The sequence below is a fragment of the Alligator mississippiensis genome, chromosome 2 (genome assembly GCF_030867095.1).
Source record: "Alligator mississippiensis isolate rAllMis1 chromosome 2, rAllMis1, whole genome shotgun sequence".
Taxonomy (NCBI): Eukaryota; Metazoa; Chordata; order Crocodylia; family Alligatoridae; genus Alligator; species Alligator mississippiensis.
Genome location: NC_081825.1, coordinates 289,301,727 through 289,322,783, shown reverse-complemented (window position 1 = coordinate 289,322,783; position 21,057 = coordinate 289,301,727). Strand labels below are relative to the sequence as shown.

The 21,057-nt window shown below is 44.4% G+C and overlaps 1 protein-coding gene across 5 annotated transcripts in view; it reads right to left on the bottom strand.

Moving 5' to 3' along the window:
• CEP170B (centrosomal protein 170B) overlaps window positions 1-21,057 on the bottom strand; it is an 81,090-nt gene that overhangs the window by 21,262 nt on the left and 38,771 nt on the right. For all 5 annotated transcript variants that reach the window (XM_059723290.1, XM_059723289.1, XM_059723291.1 and 2 more), the window contains exons 8-13: window positions 15,760-15,873; window positions 11,525-12,001; window positions 6,849-7,612; window positions 4,696-4,884; window positions 4,432-4,540; window positions 1,624-3,402 (exon numbers count right to left, since the gene is read on the bottom strand). In XM_059723290.1, the coding sequence (XP_059579273.1) occupies window positions 1,624-3,402; window positions 4,432-4,540; window positions 4,696-4,884; window positions 6,849-7,612; window positions 11,525-12,001; window positions 15,760-15,873 (3,432 nt within the window). The remainder of the gene's footprint in view (window positions 1-1,623; window positions 3,403-4,431; window positions 4,541-4,695; window positions 4,885-6,848; window positions 7,613-11,524; window positions 12,002-15,759; window positions 15,874-21,057) is intronic.

Genomic DNA, 21,057 nt, shown 5'->3' with positions numbered 1-21,057 from the left:
GAAAAGTTATTAGTATTTTGCTAAAAAGCACTGGAAACTAAAAACCAATTCATTTAGCACAAGTGGTGGTCAACAATTTTGGTTTTTTCCTTTTTTTTAAATTATATCTGAAGTCTGTGATTAAATGTAAGGATAGTATCTATCTACTGTTTGAAGAACTACAATGATTTTACATTGTTTTGGATTTGTCAATGTTCTAACTAAAGAGAATGTAACCCTCTCACCAAAATCAGAAAATCACCCTCTCAGAAAATGCAGGGGGAAATGCCATGTATATTCTCTTGTTCAGACTCTGCACTGACAGACTTGCATGAAAGGCGTAAAAAAACCTCCATGAGATAAAAGGGAAGTTTGATAAGCTAAAGAGTAAAAATTAAAAACAAGCAGCATTGTATAAAACATTTCTAGCATGCAATTCAGAGCATAAATGTCACTAAAAGGACAAATCATAATTTAACTTACCAAAAAAAAGGTTAAAATGCCACTTACCAAGAACTCCAAGGGCCTCTGACACAAGTTATGAAAACAGACTGGCTGAAGTCACAAGTCTAACAGCTCCAGTCAAATTTCACTGACAACAAAGCTCTTTGCCTTCCCTCCATAAAAGCCTAAGGGATCTGACACCAACTGCTACCAGTCTTAGTTCCCTGACCTTCTGGAACTAGGAAGGTCCAGAAGGACATCACATTGAAGTGCAGATGATGCTCACAACTATCTCAGACTATTTGCTATATCAACCATATGCCTTGTTCCATATAGTAATCATTTAAACGTGCCAAATATTAATGTTCAGGATGCTGTTTCCAGGCAATGGCTCTGCACAGCTCATAGCAGAATCATGTGCTCTATGGTTCTCAAATATGGACCCGAGTACGAAGCTTCTGTACATAGGGCACATTTTAGAGACTGTACTTCAGACCAATAAAAGCAAGCAAAGGGAATTTCTCAAACATGAAGCATTTTGAATTTACAGCATTGACCACAACTGCCTCCCATCTACTTGCACCTTTGCTTATTCCTTGCTTTATCATTTCTAACATGCTCACTCACCACTGACTTCAGCTGCCACTGGACAAATTCTCCTGCTGAGCTAATGCACATACCCTGGATCTTCAAAAGCAGGCAGTGAAGCCTTGGGCAACACTGGAAAATACTTGTATTCTCTTTCTCCACCAAAACTGGCCAAGAGTTTCAAAAATTAGTGTCTACTTTTGGTGGCTCAGTAACAGAGTGCCCAATTTGTGGCACTTCAAAAGGGACAACTGATTTTTAGAATGAGCTAACCCATGACCCTCCCAAAATCATGCCTGTATATGGTACCTCATGTTGATGCATTCCCAAAATTGATTCATTAAAAATCACTGGTCAACTTTTCAAATCCTTATCTGTGTTTAAAAGAAGTTTCAAAAGGGCACAGAACATGCTCTGCTATGTCCAATTCCCTGATGTGTGTGTCATGTTGAATTTCCCCAATGTGCCTATCTGTGCAAATCCTTCCCTTCATCCCATTTTCTTTCAATTCTTCCTCCTAATAGGTTGACAGCCACTGGGCTTGCTATTCCTATAACAGCAATGCCAGCCTCTAGAATGGTGGTATGAAGAAACGTTAAGCACGGTACTTACTGGAAGAGGATGAATATCTGACACTGCTAGAACGAGTTCTACTGAAAGGCTGCTTGGTAGAAGCAGCTGATGCAGTTTTTCTAGCTGCAGTTCTAACCTCAGACGCCGCTGGCTTCCGATATGGCTCCGTGTTGCGCCCAGAAAAACCTGTTCTTGATTGTGTTGTTTCAGAGTCACTTGGCACTGTAAATGAACCTGCCCGTTTCCTTGGCATGGCGAGGATGTCTAGCCTGGACAGTTTCTTGGCCTCTGTGGATTGCTTAGAAGATGAGCTTGTGGTTTCCACCCCAGAGGCTGTTTTCTCCATATCAACACATTCATTATCCGACGCATCTCCCAACCGGGCACGGCGGAGCTTTGAGGCTCTGGTGGGCCGTGGGGTCGACAAACTGTTGGACCTGGTGAGAACCTGCTGGATCTTCTGTGCTGTTGCTTTGCAATGCTCCTCTTTTACAGTCTGAGTAAAAGGCTTCCTCCTGGATGTAGGCCTGGCCACAGAATGCTCTTGATCAGAGGACGCTGTTTCAGTAACCGGCAAATAAGGAAGACTAGAGCTCCTCTCATCATCTGTAAAATCCAGAGACCCACGTGTCCCAGAGCTACGTTTCATTTGGAAACGCTTGGTCGTTTCAGATCGGCTTCCCGTCTCAGGAGGAAGTGTCTTGCGCTTTTCTGATAACCTCTCGCGAGCGGTAGGTTGGATGCCCTGATCTTGCATGGATGGTGCAGAGGAAGATTTTTCTTTCTGCAAGCTGGTGACAGCGTTAAGTTTTGGGACAGTGACTGGGACATTTTTTCCACTGACCAAGCTGACCGTGCTCGCTGTGTCCACATCAGAGTCCCCAGATAAGGAGTCTTCAAGTTGCCCAGAAACAACTTCTGAAGGCTCTAACTGTTGGCTTTGACAAAGTATTTTGGCTTCTAGAGCTGCCAAAGCAGTTTCAGTATCTTTGAGGATAAGATGGGTGTCCTGATTGAAGTCCATACGGTTTGACCGGGTAGAATCTAAATCTTTAAGCAAGGGATGACTTGAAATATGTGGGAGTTTGTTTTGAGGAACAACACTGCTTGATTTATCTTTGGTAAAACTTTCCTGCCTAACGAAGGATGACATTTCCTTTGGGGCCAAGTTTTCTTGCTCTTGAGGAAGACTCTGATGAGCGGGTACAACTATTTTCCCTGCTGCACTGATGTAGGCATTCACATCTTTGACCAGTGGCTTTCCAGAAACAACCACGCTGGCTGCCTTGAAGGGAAACACTTGATCTTTGTAGTCTTTGTCTGCTCGAAAATGAGATGTGCTCAGGGTGATCTTGGAAGGAACTCCTATCTCATCTGCTTCATCGCCAATGTAGAAGGAAGTAGATGCTGTCTCACTTACGGCTCTGATACTTGAACCCCGTGGAGCTGCTGGCTGCCAGCTCTCAGGTTTTCCCTCCTCCCCTCTCTGCCGTTCTTGCTCAGGCATGTTGCTGTTCTCTTTGTACTTCCTGCCTTTTTCTAAGCCAAAGCCATCATCAGATTTGCTGGCATCACTAAGACTATCGGGATCCAAGTCTTCTTGGATGAACAGTCGGCTGCTGGGATCCATGTAGGCCTCTGTAGTGTGATTCTTTATGATGTTCCGCTTTGACACTTCAGGATAGGAGTCTTGGCAAATTAAAACTGTGGGTGTGGGACTGTCGCATTTATCACTTGGAGGGAGCTGGGGAAGAAGCCTTCTTGTCCTTGAAGGCACCATGACTTCTGGCTCCCCTGGTTCACGAGCTGGGACACTTTCTAAGAGGATTAAAAGACATTTATAAATTGCTGTGCTAAATATTGTATTTATTTTCTAGGGGCTAGATCATGTAAAGTGCAATACAGAAAAGGACTTAAGTATGTACTTAATTTATGCCTTTACTTAAGCATGTGCTTAAATGCTGCACCACATTGAGGTCAGAGTACTAAGCACCTGGCCCTAAATCTAAATTAATATTCTTAAGGTACCAAGATAAAAAAACAAAACCGTGTAGTCCAGGATGAAAATTCTAGTACAATGTGCCAAATTGCAGAAATGATCTCTAGTACAAAGAGATTTTTCTAGCTTTTTAACAGCTTGACACAGATATTCATGGCAGTCTGGACTGAAGACAAAAGCTCCTTGTATCTAAAGGGTGGCATGACTGATTCCCAGTTTCTGACACAACTGTGCAACTTTGTACTGTCCCTCTCTTGAACCTAGCTCTACATGCTGTACTCCCCACTTCAGCATACTGACAACTGGCTCCATCAAATCCAAGGATAGCTCGATATATTCAGCATAGTCTGGGAGAAGCATAACAAAACACAGCTGAGAGGGACAGCCCCACACACTTACACACACTTTTATACAATTCCCTAAAGAAAAAATATTGGATTTCTGCTTTCTTTTTTGCTTCATAACTAAGCACAAGAAATGTCTGAAGAATGGTTATTTTTGCCACCCTCAAGTTTTTATTCCCTCAATCAGATGCCCTAAATGTTGAGTATAGCTGTCACCTTTCTTTTGTGAGAACTTCTTGATGACTCAAATGCATACTGGACACATTTTCTACTTTAGACAAAGAAAGGCAAGCTCTGAAACACTAAACAAGAGATTTTCCCACCTAAAAAAATATTTTAGTAAAAACTGAAAACATTTCTTATGAAAATAAAGGAACATTTCAAGATATCTTTTAATACTTCTTAAAGGAACAACAAAAGGGTACAGTCCCATTTGTCCTTCCTTTTCACATCACCTTTAAATAAATCCTTCAGTGCCCCAAAGGGTGTCAGTATAGCACTTACCTTGACCACCTTCTCCCAGTGCGGTAGCAGATCCTGGCTCTGAGTAGCTGTCAGCAAGACTTGCCCACCTAGAGACCCATTTTTGACTGCCTTGAGATGCTGAAGACACCTATAAAAATATTTTTAAAATGCACTGTCTTTTTAAACAAGGTTTTGCTGCAAAACCCCTCTGAGGTCCTATTTGACACGTGCATTAATTAAAGTCACATTCCCACATTACACAGAAATGCCCACTCCCCTCCTCCAAATCTCCCCCTTCTATACCTGCATCTCGCCTGAGGACCCATTAGTGTTTTTTGAAGGGAATGCCTGGAACAGAGATGCTTTCTGACTCGTGCCATTTTCACTGATTAGATGCTGGTGAGAGACCGTTTCTTCTTTTTCGCCCTTGATAATAGGTCGAAAGGCTGAAGAGATTCTGGAAAGTTCAGGGGACTCAAGCACACCAAATACCTGAAGGAGTTGTGTGCAGGAGAGAAGAAGAAAAATTACCATGAAATCAAAATCCACAAAGTTTTATTCACCCTGCAACTCCAATCCCAAGCAGTCATGGATCCAGACTAATTTTTATGCAAAAATGTTAATTAAAGTATTCTATTCTCCACTTCTCAAAACCTGTTACTGAGAACATCTTAGTATAATAATCTCCAGATTCTTATATTATTTAAATCCATTGTCTTTAAAAAAAAAAAAAAAAAAGAAGTTGTAATCTGTGCTGATAGAGTCACTTTCCACCAAGGGAAATTTGGGATGGATATCAGGAAAATGATCTTGACTATAAGGCTAGGGAGAAACTTTCAAAAGAAGGAAAGGCATCTCTAGGATTGAGACATTTAAAAACAGAGTGCTAGACAACAAGCTAGTGAAAGCACTGTCACGGAGATGGAATTGATAACTTAACTGGTCTAATTCTATTTCTCTATTCTATTAACAATTCAAAACACATAAGTCATTTACACAACAGCCCTGTGAGGATGGAATCAATATAATCTCTATTTACAACTCCCTATAAGCTGAAGCACAGAGTTGTTTTAGAAACATGCCCAAGGTCTCAGACTGTCTGTGGCAGAGGCAAGAACAGAACTAAGGTCAACTAAATGGCATTTGCCTGTGCCCCCCGCCCTGCAAAACTATAATTACTTGTACTCTTCTATTCAACTACCGTGATCAACTCTGTGTGTGCTAGGATCAAGGCCTTGTGCTGTGCACAGTTCCAACACAGATAGTCCTTGCCCTAGTTTCAAATCTAGTTTCAGAAAAAATTGATGGGCAGGCAAATAAAACAATAGGGAGGCACTGAGCAGGAGGCTAGATATGGTAACAGCCATACGGCTACACTGTTACATCTGGCAGCTATATGTACAGGTTGGGAACTTGATTCTGCTACAGGATTATTTATACTTGCCTCCACGCCCATTTGGTTTCATAACCTTTGCCCATTTTCTTTTAACAATAAGCAGCAGCTGAGGACCTGGAAGTCAGCCAAGCTTTAAAAAAAGTCCTGGTTTGATCTGGGGGTTGTTTTGTATAGTTAAAGCCTCTCCCACTGCCTTATTTTTCTGTTTTAATTTTGCATTTTTAAACTAACTCATGCATAATCACTTGCATGACTGCTCCAGGCCTCGACAGGCAGGGCAGAGATGCACCTTACCGACTGACTACATCAGGGATGTACAAGCTTTCATGAGCTTGAGCTCACTTCATTACTTCCCTGCAGGGGGTGGCTTCCATCTGTCCTGCAGATGGACAATTCCCCTTCAACAAAGCTAAATACTAAAATACCCACAACCATGAAATGAGGATGTGACTGGAGCTCCCTAAGAAAATCCATCCTAATTCTCAGTTTCTTCTGGCCTATTGAGGAGAGCACAGTCATCTTCTGAGTTGTATCCCATGTATTCAGAGGAGCAGGACAGGAGGAAGGGACATAAAGGACACTGCATAACCCCCAATCCTGCAAAAGCTCGGGCATGCAAGCAGTCCCACAATGTCAACGTACTCACACACACAAGCCTCAGCAGGAACAAATTCTGAGCATTTTAAGCATTACTCTGAGTATACTCTTGCTCTTCCCTTTGCAAGCTCATTCTTGCATCTTTGTACCCAAATCCTATTTAGACATGAAGAATAAAAGTTGCTCTTGTCTTCTTTCAGATGGGATTTGTTATAGCTACTTTATCAGCTGCCTCCCTCCCTCTCCAAATTTACATTATAGTGTAGCCCCCCCCCCAGGAGCACATGCTACAGACCCCTCCCTGCACTGGTCCACATGGGATCAGAGTCTGCTACAGTCCAGCTAAGAAGTCTTGGCCTCTTTAGAGCCAGTTGCAGCAGCCCAGGCTTTTAGGTCTCAAAATCCCCTGTTCAGTTCCAGTTTGCCAGTCGAGAGCAATCCTCTCTATACAAGAGATTTTTACCTGATCTATCATTTTTCTGGCTTCTTCTACTTCTTTGTCCTGTGACTCTGTCTCAATGGTGTAGGTGCCCGTTTCGCTCAAGCTGTCTTCCTCGTCATTCTTCCTCATTTGGGCCAGCTTCGAATCAGTGGGTGGCACAGAACCAGTTTCTGGCGCTGATGAGATGACGACCCGTGGAGCCACTACCATTGGTGCAGAGGCTGGCTTCTCCATGCTTGGCTTTGCTGCTTGCGAGGTCTCTCTCAGATATTCAGCAGCAAAATCCTGAGCAAGTTTAGACTTCCTTCCAACGCTGCCATATGTCTTGGCAGATGGCCTCAAAGTGGAGGAGGATGAACTGCTGATCCGATCCTCCGTCTTCTCTCTCTTAAAGTAGCCGGTTCTCTGAGTGGGCCCAGAAGGGGTGCTGGGTGTCTTGTTCACCTGGGTGACCACATGAGGAGGGGGCACCGTGCCCCCTAGCTTCTCAGCAGGCACAGTTTTGCGCTTTTCGACCTTAGCCTTCAGCCCCTGGTCGGTGTCGCTCTGGGAAGAGTGAGCGCTATGCGTGAAAGACTGCGACCTCTTTTTCCGAGGTGTGTCATCGTCGAAGAACTCGATGACAAAGGCCTGCTTGTTGTGAAGCATCTCGTGAGGATCACGTCGAATTTGACGCTGAAGCCTGGCTTGCTCAGCTGTGCGGTCGCTGCCAGCAGTTTCCTTCTCGGCTTTGGGGGCAACTGGGTCTTCAGAATCACTCTGTGTCCCGTCTTCATGTCTGTTGCCTGGGAATAAAATGCACACAATTGACTTCTACCCCAACTTTTCATAGTAACCCTCTCAGTAAGACCGACACAACCAAAGCTTCCTTTTGGTAATGAAAGATATGTTAGACTCCAAAGATATGTTAGACAACTTTTAGGCTTATTTACAAGAATGCTAAAAGGGAGGGAAGGTGGGCTTCTTCCCTGCCTTAGATAGCTGGCCTTAGGTAGGTGGAGTTTCTTTTCTGCATAATTATTTTTAATGCTGCTGGGGCTTCGTTTTCATTACTGTAATATTAATGATGTTTCAGGAGCCTGAAGCTTTTTTTCATAAAAAGCTTTTTAAATAGTGTTTAAATCAAAATAAATAAAAATCAATTCACTCAATGATTTTGCTGTTCTGAGTGATGGGACTAGTAAAAGATTATCTTCTCATCTTCTTTTTGGTGTAAGATAAAAATTGTCTGTAGATTGCGTGGGGGAGGGGTGAAAACCCTCCAGATTGCATTCCCTGAATCCAAACCAAGCTGATCAAAGAGCAGTGGGATCACAGAGCTTCTGACAAACATGCCTCTGAGCTTCTCGCTTCACCTTTACAAAGAGAAACTAAACTGACAGCAAAGTGAAAACTGAACTTGCAGAATCATGCATCTTATCCAAAGGATTAAGGCCAGGCATTCTCAAAAGTCACTGTACAGTCTGTATGTCATTTCACTGCTGTGACACATAGCAGACCAAGGCGGGGATAGGCAGCAGAAAACAGAACAAGAGATTGGGTAGGGAACACCGGGCAGGAAGCAGAAAGAAAAGCAGAATATCAGGCAGGGAGCACAGGACAGGAATCAGAAAGTAGAACAATGGACTAGACAGGGGAAGAGGATCAGGGTGGCAATAAGAGGGTGTGGGGTTAATTGGTGACACGCCTGCCAAAAAGGTTGGTTCCTGCTGACCTAGGGAAGGGGGTTAATGCTGTTTTTTGATGGAGGGTTATTTCTTATTGAACTCTGGTTTGCGTCAATAGTAATAACACTGCTCTGCCCTGAAGCAGCTTTCTTTGGTGAAGTTCAGAAAGGCAGGGAAGCTATGATAGCCCCCACAAGATGGGAAAGTGGAAATATCGAGGATATAAATGACTTGTTTGAGGACTCTCAGCAAGTCATCAGGAGAACTGGGGAAAGAACTCCATCTCCACACCATAATAACATGTAGTGAGACAAGGTGGTTCGAACCCCTGCCTCACAAAGGAAAACCATTAGGGGTGCACCGATAAAGATTTTCTTGGCCGATATTGATAGCCAATTATTAACCAGCTATATGGCCAATACTCATTTGATAACCAATATTTAATAATAAAGCTCATCGAACAAGCTTTAGTTCAAGTGCCCCCACTGCCATTTCTAAGCGCAAGGACACTGATACAGGAGACATGGCAGCACTCTAATTAGAGTGGATGTCGGAGCTGCACTAATTAAAGCACTGCCTCCCCCCCACCCCCCCAAACTCCTGAAGCATATGTAAAAGTGTCTCATGGCACTTGCAGCTCCTGCCCTTCAACCACAGCCTGGGAGCAGCTGCGTGAGCCTAAAGCTGCCCAGGGATGGACACCTTAATCCTTAATTCAAGCATATCTCGGTGCCGCTCTAATTAAAGCGCCCCCCACCAAGGGGAAGGACCCTGCTGCCTTTTGGGGGGGGGGGGGGGGGGAAGCAGCTGCCCCAGCCCATGCCAGGCTCTGCCCCTGGTTCCTGTGGACCAGACCCCAGGCACTGTGGGTTGAGTCATGCTGGGCTGGGCTGAGCCAGGCCAGGAAGCTCAGCTCCACCTGCTCCTCCCCACCCCAGTCATGTCTGCAGCTGTGAAAGATGAGGGTTTGGTCACAAAATGCTTCAACCCAGGATGCAGCCCTCCAAAGAACTCATTAGGCCTTTTATCCCAGAAAAAAGTGATAAAAGAAATAACTTCTGCATAATGCTCTAAAGATCAATAAAATTTGGCTACTGCTGGAAGGGGCCTCATGAATCACTGGGTCCCTTCCCCTGTATTCTCAGGTAACTGTTTATCCAAGGAACCCCAAAATCTCCATTTCAAATCCTCACACACAAGCAGCATAGCATAATTTCCAAAGCACCATGAACAGTTTATAAAAGGCCATAGGTAAAAGCAGAGGAGACAAGGGAATTGTCAATACAGTGTCATTGCAACAACAGGGAATATATATTCAATTTAAGTGCTCATACCTGGGAGAACTCAGCTCCAAATGTGAAAATCTTGGGGCTGTAGAGGAAGTTTCCTACCAGATTTTAAATGTCAAAATAGCACATAAGAGATGACACCTTTTCTTATGTGGCTGGGATCCAACCCATATAGAACTTACAACCAAAGCTCAGAGAGATGGTTAGTCATGTTAATCTGAAGACAGGCAGAAGGCAGGACAGAACGAACACTCCTTTCATAGCATCTGACAGAGTAGGTTGCTCCCTACAAATGCTCGTGCCACCCTGTCCTACCTTCAACTCAAGGTCAGGACATTGAACTGTTCCTGGAAGCAATGAAACCAGTAAGAATGTAGAAGGCTGGTGTAAAATGTTCTATAAGGGCCTTTACTGCTACTTGAGGAGGCAGCCAAGATGTCTTTTAAGACAGCCTCACAAAAAGGGCACACTGTACAGGCAGTCCTTGACTTACAACATTTCAAGTTACAATGTTTATAAATTGACACCTGGTTTCAACTTTGACAGCAGTTTTGACTTTACAACACCTGATCTGACGTGATGCCACGCCAGCGAACAAGTTCACTACATTGCCCATCTCCCTGGAGAACATCTGTCCAAACTTCCTTGGACACTTTCTTTAAAGCAGACAAAACTCCAGAAGAACCTGCAGCCAAGACTCCTGAGAAGACTCCAGCCAAGAACCCTTCAAAAAGTCCAGCAAAGTCACCTCAAAGAAGTCCTTCCAAATCAATACGATTGTTATTTACAATATAAATACATTAATGTAGCTATGTTACTCATCTATAATGGATTGAGTACAAAATCCTGGGTTATTTTTAGTGAAAATAGGGTATTGGGCCTTGGTTCAGGAACCAATCTTGCATTTAATAACATTGTTTCCTATGGGAAAATCAGTTCTGAGTTACAACATTTCAACTTGAGACGCGGTTTTCGAGAACCAATTATGTCGTAAGTCCAAGAGCTGCCTGTACAGTAATCCAGTCTGGACATCACAAACACACAAATAAATACTGGAACATTCACGAGAGACATCCCTCTACCTACATGTAGGCAGACAAAAAGATACTCCCAACTACCAATTCAACTCATATTTTTAGTGAAAAGGGTACAGTGGCATTATCTGCATAGTGAAACATCAAAATATTTCAGTAGTTCCCCAAGCTTCACATGCTTTTTGGCTGGAGTAACAAAAGCACTGAAAACCACCACATGGAAAAATCAAAAGAACAGGTGGCTGTCCGAACTGGAATCTCTTTATCAGATAGAGCAGAATCACTTACATGCATTCCCACCCACTGCAGTTGAGATTCATCAGCAAATCTCAGTCAGTGACAGCACATCCTGCTAACAGATCTAAAATCACTGGCATGGGCACCTGGGCAGTGCTCAAGAGAATGTCAACCAGCAAGTATGCGAAAATGAAATGCTTGATTTAAATTAGTGCTTTTGAAGAGTCCCCATTATTAAAGCAGGGCGGGAACCAGTTTAGAGAATCTCAGTGCTAGCATCACATGTGGCATCAGGGACACTTGCTGTACAAGGTGGAGGGATATCAGCAGTGATGAGAAAGTGCTTCTTGCCTTATAAATTTTAGGTTGGGAAAAATTGATACAGTTTTCCTTTAAGGGACAGCAATATTTCTTCTCCTTAAGGTGAAAGCTGACCAACAGCATGGTGTGCTTGCAAAACAAGAGCTCACCTTTAAGCGTCCTCACATGAACGGGCAGATCACTCTTCGTACTGTACACGTCATCTCCCGGAGACTGTCTTCTCATTAAACTTGGATCATTCTGTACCAGCCAATCAGCCACTTTGCTCTCTGCTGAGATCATCTCTGTGTGGGCAGGCTCCTTACTAAAGGGTCTTCTTTGTCTGAGTGAAAATTTAGTAACGTGATCTTTTATCTTTATTTTACCAGGAGTACCGTCATCAAATTCAATGGTAAAAGAGGCATGGCTTTGCACAACAGGTGGAACTACTGAGTCAACATCCTTGGTAGGGATCTCATGGACCTGCGTTTCAGGAGATTTGGACAGCTGCTGAAACTCTTTAGTGGGGATTTCAAAGTAACTGGGTTCTCGTCGGAATGCATATACCGACTGTTCCTGGGAGTCTCTATAAGCATTAATGTTACCGTTGAGCTCTTCTTCATGTTGGGGCATCTCCTTTGTTCTTTCTACGGATTCAAAAACAAATAAAGAAAAACCTTTAGATAATTCAATCATTTTTAAACAAAATACCAAAGTTAAGACATCTGGCAGATTCTTTTTACACAGTTGCAAACAACAGTGCAATTACTTATCTGTGAATCTTCCAGTTGTGCACTGAGTAATGTGACTACCACCTATCACATTTATTTTCTCTCATCTACCCAAAGGAAAAAATTGAGTAAGCAATGAAGTGTTCGGGTCTTAGTTGGATCTGGAATTTCAGTTTTGCTTTAGGTATGTTCTGGAGGGGAGGACTGGCACTGTCAGGTTTATTCCATTTGTGTGTTGTGAGGCGTTTGCGTACAGCAAGGCAGGTCAAACAAGGCACCTTTGGAAGGTGGCAAAGTCTGTGTTGGTCCTCCATCTCTGACATTGCATCCAAGATGGGGACTTACAAGGGGAAGAGGCTCTTCTAAGCCAGACCGGCTGACCTGCTTGACCGGGCTTTAAACTAAGCCCGCCAGGGGATGGGTGGATAACCGCCAATGCAAGCCCACTAGGCAACCACTGCATAACCAGCAAGTTAGGGCACCCAAGGGAATCCAAACCTACCCCAGCCCTGAAAAGGTGTTCACCTGGGAGAACAAGGAAGCCTAGGGCTTCCAATGGGACACTTATGTGTCTGTACACCAATGCCAGGAGCTTGGGGAACAAACAGGAGGAACTGGTTCTCCTGCTAAACAAGAATGACTACAATCTCAAAGGGATAACGGAGGCCTGGTGGGACTCCACCTATGAATGGGCCACGGGTATAGATGGTTATACCCTGTACAGGAGAGATTGTACAGATAAAAGGGGTGGGAGGGTAGCTCTCTCTGTCAAGGAAAGCTACACATCCCTGCAAATTGACATTGGCACCCAGGGAGGACAACTGGAGTCCCTCTGGGTTAAAATACATGGGGAACATGGCATAGGGGACATCATGCAAGAGTCTACTACAGACCTAACAAAATACAAGAGCTACATCAGGAATTCGCCATGAAGCTGGCTGAGGCTGCATGCTCTCAGTGCATGGATGTCATGGGAGACTTTAACTACCCGGACATCTCATGGGAAGAGCACTCAGCCAAATCCAAACAGTCACAAAGCTTCCTCACATGCATGGATGAGCTCTACCTGACTCAAGAAGTCTATGGGCCGACAAGAGGTAAAGCATTGCTGGACCTGGTACTGGCCAAAGGGGATGATCTAGTCAGTGACCTAAGAATCAATGGAAAGCTGGGTGATAGTGACCACGAGCTGACCACCTTTACTATCCATCACAAAGCTGGCCAGTCAGTCAGCAATGCAGAAGTCCTCGACTTTAGGAAAGCTGACTTTGACAAGCTCAGAAGGCTCATTGTCAAGGCCCTAAGGGACCATGACTCATCAGGAAGAGGAATCCAAGAGTAGTGTTTGCTCCTTTAGGGAGCAATCCTGACAGCACAATGGTTGTCCATCCCGTCTCAGAGAAAGGGTAGCAAAAGGGCACAGCAACCCTCTTGGCTCAGCAGGGAACTTGAGGACCAACTTTGCCTAAAAAGAGAGGCTTATACAGGATGGAAGACTGGAATCACCACTAAGGAGGAGTATTCTGCACTGGTCCGGACCTACAGGGAGCAAACCAAGAAAGCCAAGGTTGCAATCGAATTCCAACTGGCTACACGTATCAAGGACAATAAAAAGTCCTTTTTCAGATATGTGGGGAGTCAGAAGAAAAGTGTGGGTAACATTGGACCCCTCTAAGCCAAATGGGACAACTGACAACCAACACCCAGGAAAAAGGCAGCCTGCTTAATGGGTATTTTGCATCGGTTTTTCACCAGCCCAAAGGGACTGCCCTGCCTAACGTGACATGGGACGGCCAGGATGAGGGAGTATTTATACCCAGCATTGGTGTAGACCTTGTAAAGGAACACCTCGTGAGGCTGGACATCTTCAGGTCCTGACAGATTACACCCTAGAGTACTCAAGGACCTGGCAGGTGTCATAGCCCAACCATTGGAAAAAAATATTGGAAAACTTGTGGCACTCAGGTAAAGTACCTGAAGACTGGAAGAAGGCTAATGTGGTACCCATCTTCAAGAAAGGGCGGAAAGTAGATCCTGGGAATTACAGGCCACTCAGCTTGACCTCAATCCCCGGTAAGATTCTGGAGAAAATTATCAAAGAGACCCTTCTTGATAAAATGGCTGAGGGCAACGTCCTGAGGGACAGCCAGCACATGTTTGTTGCAGGTAGGTCTTGACTGACCAATCTCATCTCCTTCTATAACCAGGTGACATATCACATAGACAAGGGAGGAGAGATTGACATCATATATCGGGACTTTAAAAAAGCCTTTGATCTGGTGTCCCATGTTCTCATCATGGAAAAACTGGCTGACGGTGGACTTGGCTACACCACAGTACAGTGGCTGGGAAATTTGCTCCGAGGTTGGACCCAGAGAGTAGTAGTCGATGGATGCAAATCATTATGGCATCCCGTGACCACTGATGTCCCCTAAGGCTCTGTCCTTGGACCAATTCTCTTTAACAACTTTATCAATGTGGACATTGGGGTTAGAAGCAGACTGGCCAAGTTTGCCAATGACACTAAACTTTGGGGCACAGCTTCCACACCTGAGGATAGGCTAGTGATCCAGGCTGACTCGGATAAGCTTAGTAAGTGGGCAGATATAAACCTGATAATGTTCAATACTGAAAAATGCAAGGTACTCCACCTTGGGGAAAAATACCCCACAGCACACTTATAGGCTTGGCTGTTCTATGCTTGCTAGCACCACGGCTGAAAGAGACTTGGGGGTCATGATTGACCTCAAGATGAACATAAGCCACCAATGTGATGTTGCGGCTGGTAAAGCAAACAAAACTCTATCCTGCATCCATAGGTGCTTTTCAAGTAAATCTCAGGATGTCATCGTCCCACTGTATTCAGCCTTGGTGATGCAGCAGCTGGAGTACCGCATCCAATTCTGGGTTCCACAATTCAAGAAGGATGTCGAGAAACTTGAGAGAGTCCAGAGGAGAGCCATGTACATGATCAGAGGGCAACAGTAGGCCTTATGATGAGAGACTGAGAGCCATGGGACTCTTCAGCCTGGAAAAGTGCAGGCTCAGAGGTTACCTGGTGGCTGCCTATAAGTATGTAAAGGGTGTGCATCAGGATCTGGGGAAATGTCTGTTCACCAGAGTGCCCCAAGGGATAACAAGGAAAAGGAACAATGGTCATAAACTCCCCCATGATTATTTTAGGCTACACATAAGGAAAAATTTCTTTACTGTCCGAGCCCCCAAGGCCTGGAATAGACTCCTTCCAGAAGTGGTGCAGGCACTCACTCTGGACTCATTCAAGAAACATTTGGATGCTTATCTTGCTGGGATCCTTTGACCCTAGCAGACTTCCTGCTCCTGGGGCAGGAGGCTGGACTTCATGATCTTCAAGGTCCCTTCCAGCCCTAATGTCTATGCCTATAAGATGTCTAGCAGCAACTAGTGGTGTGATGGTGAAGTAGGATGAGACTCTTTAAAAAATTAGAGCACTGGGTCTAGAGGACACACATACAAAATCATAAGTATCAGGCAGCTTTTAGCCATAGGAAGATGTTGGTATCTGGCTTTCTAACCTGGGTTAGAAAGTTTGCACACGCTTGTACTAATTGATTATAAAAAAATCCAGCAGGCCTTTTGGTGTTGCCCATTTTGTGTATGTTGAATTTTCTTCTCAACAGGGCACCTCTGCTTACCCGAGTAATGTTCCTCCTGCCTTCTGTCCTCCTGTCTCTCTAGCTTGTTGTTTGCATCGTCCTCTCCCCACCAGGACGGCTGACCATAGAGCGGGGTGCGGTAAGGGGTAGTTTCTGGGAAAGGTAAAAGTGAAGTTAGAACAGCAACTATCACTGGAAGCTATCGGATTCAAACAACCAACTGTGTACAGCCTGCTGACAGGAAACGGAGAAAATGGAACAGATAAGAACACATCCCTGCCTAGTGCACAGTCATCAAACTAGTCCTGATCTCTAGTAGTAACTGCACTCGAGCAATTTTTCTGCACCGCACTACAAAATGTTGACTGAAAAATCACCTCTCCCTCCCCTCCTGTTTAGTTCATGCCTCGTGCTTTGCTGTTGGGAAAAAGAAAGTAAAGAGAATATGTAATGCATGCTGTCTGCTTTTTTTTGCATTTTAAATATTCCCTGCTGCGTTGTGAACCTAAACAGTATCATTATGCTATTGCCTAGAAACTAAAGAGCAAATCTTTCTCAGCTCAGTGTCCAACCTGAGCAAAATGCAAAACAACAGAAAAACGGTGAAATAAGTCCTTCCTGCTCTTCCTAGTTAAGCAAGGATGGGTTAGCATGGGGGTTTTAGTTGTAGATGCCAGGCCTATAGTGCTACAGTAGTGCTACAGTTTTGAAAGCTCTGGGAGCTTTGTGATAACCTGCAAGATTGAACTCTAACAGAAATAAAATAAAGAGGAAAAGGCAGAAATGTGAGTAGGTCACCCACAAAGATCAAATCCTACTCACAGCACCAAGCCTGTGTAACAGGCAATCTTACTGGGCAAATCTCCACTGCAGATTCTCTCCCATGATCCAGGCACCTCTCTGGAGTTAGCCCACAGCGAGTGTGAAAGTACTCATACTGCAAAGTCAGTCAAACTGCTGTAATGCTCTCCTCTCGTGGTTAATGCCATGGTGAGGAGAGCCACAGCATGAATTCTTTCATGGTGTACAGTGCGAGGAATGTGTTCGCCTTGTTAAGCCCATACGAGGAAATGTAGCTAGCTCAAGAACTCTTTAAAGTGACCCTGCTTTGGCTTGGCACACTCCTTTTTTCTGCCTGTGGTCTTCATTCCAGACGGTGGCCAGGCAAGGATCCTATTTTGACTCATGCCAAATGCGGGCATTAATGAAAGCCATGCAATGCTCAATTTGGAAAGAGGAACCTCTCACAGGGACTCGGAGACATACTTTCATTTCCCTATTTCCTCCTCATGGACTGGAAAGGTGCAGTGCATCCCCTGTGTGGCTGCTACTCTGTCTCATGCCTACAAAATCACAGAAGAGCTGTCTCTTGTTTAAATGCAGTTGCAACTCATCATGGCCAGGTACCCTATGTATCACATATTTCATTCCCTCCTTGACACTCTAATGAGATCTGGATTGGCATTTAGGAATTATTTTAAAGAAAATGTCTGGTTAATTCCACTCCTATCCCCTTCCCCAAAAATAGGAGTAGAATTCAAGAGGGAGGTGGATTTGCAAGGGGGGGGGGGGGAAGACATTTTGATCGGTTTGTAGCAATACATTCCCCCTAGCAACCCCTGGTCCTGCTACGAGTTCTTTCCAAGCGAAAAGTTCCATTAGAGCTGCACACGGAAGGGAGCCTGAATGCGTGGAGTTCCTTCTTATGGAGCAACCCTCAGTTCCAATAGGAACAGCTATAATTGATCACTGCTGGGTTTCTGAGAATTTTCTTTGCCTGGCCGGGTTTGACTGGTCAACTGAGTTGCATGGCAGGATTTCCCAACTGAAGCTAGTTGCAGAATAGAGGCCCTGAAAGAGAAGGCAGGGACCTCACCCCAGTGGGTTTCTGATGCTGACCAGGCCTCTGCACCCTACTGGTACATGATTAGAGACCTTACATTCCCCCATTTACCTGAAGCAAGGGGTTTAGAGAGGCAAATAAAATTGCTTTTATTTTTCATCGTCAGCCTGGCATGAGCAATCCTCTGCCTGGGCTAATAAATATCATATTTCTGCAAGGATGAGTTCTAGCGCTCTTCAGTCACCCGCACCTAAGCATCAGCTGCCTGTATTGATGGTAGCCATTACTGGACATGTTCTAAATACTGACTCCTGCTACAGAGTCACAGCTAAGCTTCCACTGACAGCTGGTGCCCAGCTTGTGCTTTAAAAAAAAAAAATTGCATACAATGAGGTTGAAAGAAATCCTCAAACAGCCCCAGCACTGTTCTATCATTCCAGTTAAGCATAGAAAATTATTGCTTTTATTCTTAGGGTTATGAGAGACATAGCAAAATAAGTACCTTTAAAGGGAGAGAGGAAAAATATACCCACAAATCTAATGATTACCATTTGGAATATCCTAGAAGAAATCGCCATTAAAGATTTACAAACTGATACATCCAGAAAGCTGGCTTTGAAAATCAGCACTGTGCAAATGCAGTCATTTTGCTTTAAAAAACAAAAACAAACCCCAAACAGTATTTACAACCCAACTGGCCTTACCCATACGCTTTTCTTTATGTTTGGATATTAAACACAAAGTGCGCCCCACAGCGCCATGGATCAAAAGAGGTTGGAAATATTATTCTATACTTTCTGCTCGGAGTGCTTAAACCTCCCCCCCCCACATTTGTACAGCTCACATGGCCTTTGAAAGTTCAAAGGAGAAAGCGTTTCTCAGGATGAATAAATCATAATTGCTAAATTATAAGCTCCACAACTAGGAATGGGAATAGAAGCGAGAACTGGCCAAAAGCTTTGCTTGCTCCCCAAATCCCACTTACTTTTCTCAGATTGTGCATTCTGTTAGGAACCTTCCACTCCCCTCCACCTCCTACATATTCCTTGGTAGGTCCTGAGGTCCTACACCCTTTCCTTCCATCTCCATCACTGTTGTCCTCTGATTTGAGGCCATAACGCAATGGAATCCCAGTCTCCTCTGTGCACAGGGGCTCTGGATGGGCAAAGAGAAGTCCGCACAGTGGAGTAATGAAAGGGGAGGTGTGTGACTGGGGCATCCCTCCCAGGTGATGACCCCAGGGGGGCAGGGCAAGAAAAACCCAGAAGTGGCAGCACTGTTGGACCAGTCACTGCTGTGCCACCAGCAGCGTGGCTTGTGATTCGGGCATCTCTTTACGCCTCTGAATCAACGTGCTATGATTACAGTCAGGAAGTGGCATCAGTCAGTAAGATCAGATGCTGTTAAGATGCTCAAGGAGAAGGAGCAGTGGGAAGAAGGCAGGACCCTGAACAAGCATCTGCCGTGTTGGAGGGTTACCAATTACTAAAAGACAATGGATGTGTCCAAGCCCCTGACATTTTTTAAGTTACTGTGGGAATCATAAGGATATTGCATGCCAGGTGAAATAGGGTTACATTCTCACACCAAGCTCCCACGCTACCAGGGGCTTCCCCTTGTGTAGAACATCCTTGGCAAACAAAGCCAACACAGGACCACAAATCAATGGGACACATCAAGGTATATAAGGGCTGGTTGGGATAGGGCCTGAGGGCAGTGCTTTCCTGGCACTTCAGCAGGTACATATTAGAACAGCCCAGAGCCTGCTCTAATCTGAACTGCTAGGAGAAAAGGCCAGATAATGCTCTCCAAAAGAGACACCTGGCAGACTTCAGGGCCCAGCCAGGTGGGTCCAGCTGATGAGCTCCAGCCTGCAGTTTATTAGAAGTCTCATATATTTATTTTAAATTCATTTTGGGATGATTGAGCTGTTCCTGGCCCTCCCAAGCACAATATGAATACACTGGAGCCTCACTCACCTCAGTTTCTTAGAATACAAAGTACGTGGAAGGAAAGTTGGAGAATCTCTGTCTTGCTTCTTATGTACAGCTTCAATACTGAAGGAGCAGGCTACCAGCTTCCAATTTAAGCCCCGCAATTTACATGTTGCATCAAATGGTGAGACATTGCCACCTTCCAATGACAGCACAGAAGACCAGATCCTAATCTGACGGGGATTTCTGCAGGTGCACTGATTTTGAGCTATACAGATATATCTCTCCTGAAGATCTGGACCCCAAGTGAATTCTTGGATTCTTCTGATGATTATGATGACTGTATGGTTTGGCCCATCCCATATAATACTATATATGCTATTAACAAGTATCTTAGTTACATATTACTTTGAATCAAGTATATTTGTGTTTTATTCTATTAGCACACCACCATTAGAAGTGCACAGAAAGATAGGGACTACCCAACTTAGTGATGCAACAAAGAACACCAATAAAAAGCAGCAGCTCAGTCATTTTAATGATATTATAATTACCTTGATTGATGGCAGCTCATTCCAACCCCCCCTCCCAACTTCTAGCAAGCCTGTCCAGATGGTGCAGACTCATTCAAAATATTTCTTGGCTCATCAATTCAAACAGACAGTCTGAAATCTGTCCTTTCAGATGACCAAACTGAGGTCAGCATGCGCAGTCAGCTAGATAAATATTGAACTATGGGCGACGATGTAATATGGCAAAGGGTACGCACATGCATGTGTTCCCTTCATAGATTTATCCTTTAAGAGGCAGTCATTTAGAGAAAAATGAAAGCTGTTTTATCACAGAACAAGAGAGATGCATTCATTTAAAAAGTCTGGCAAAAAATATGGCCTGTTGCATTAATACAGTGTTATTGATCTTTTGAAGGGAAAGCCTGAACAGTCAAAGAAAATGAAATAATTGAATACAAAGAACTTATTTGTGGAGTATTGAACCAATCAACCCAAGTAAGACCACATGGGGTCAGGGAAAAAACACAGTCCAGCTGATCATGCTAGCAGGGGCGGAGGCGGGTAGGTGGGGGGAAGAGCAGAAAGTATGCATTAATGCAGTTGGTCTATCAGACTCTCGGAAGAAAGCTTTCATTATACGCATACAGCTTTGACTAAGGGCTCAGTTTCCTCTGAGAACATAGCTGATGCTGGGTTCCAGACAGGCTCCTGGTTTCATTTTTGGGTCAGTACCAAAGATTGCACTTCGCTCAGGAGTCCTAAACCCCACCCAAACAAGTAATAACCACTCCCCCCCCCCCCCCCCCCCCCGCAAAAAAAAAAAAGACCCCTCCCCGCAAAAACGAACCCCCCTGCAAAAAAAGGAAAAGAGAGGAAGAATAACAAAGGTAAATGTAAACTGCTTTGAAGCTTGCTACAGCCCTCCATGACAAGAGCCTCAGAAATCCATACTGCTTCAAGTCGAGCCTTGTTTGATTCATTATTAATAATGCAACCTCCATGTTCAGAAGAAGTGCAGCAGGCTCCTTAAGGAGAAGGCTTCCAGGGG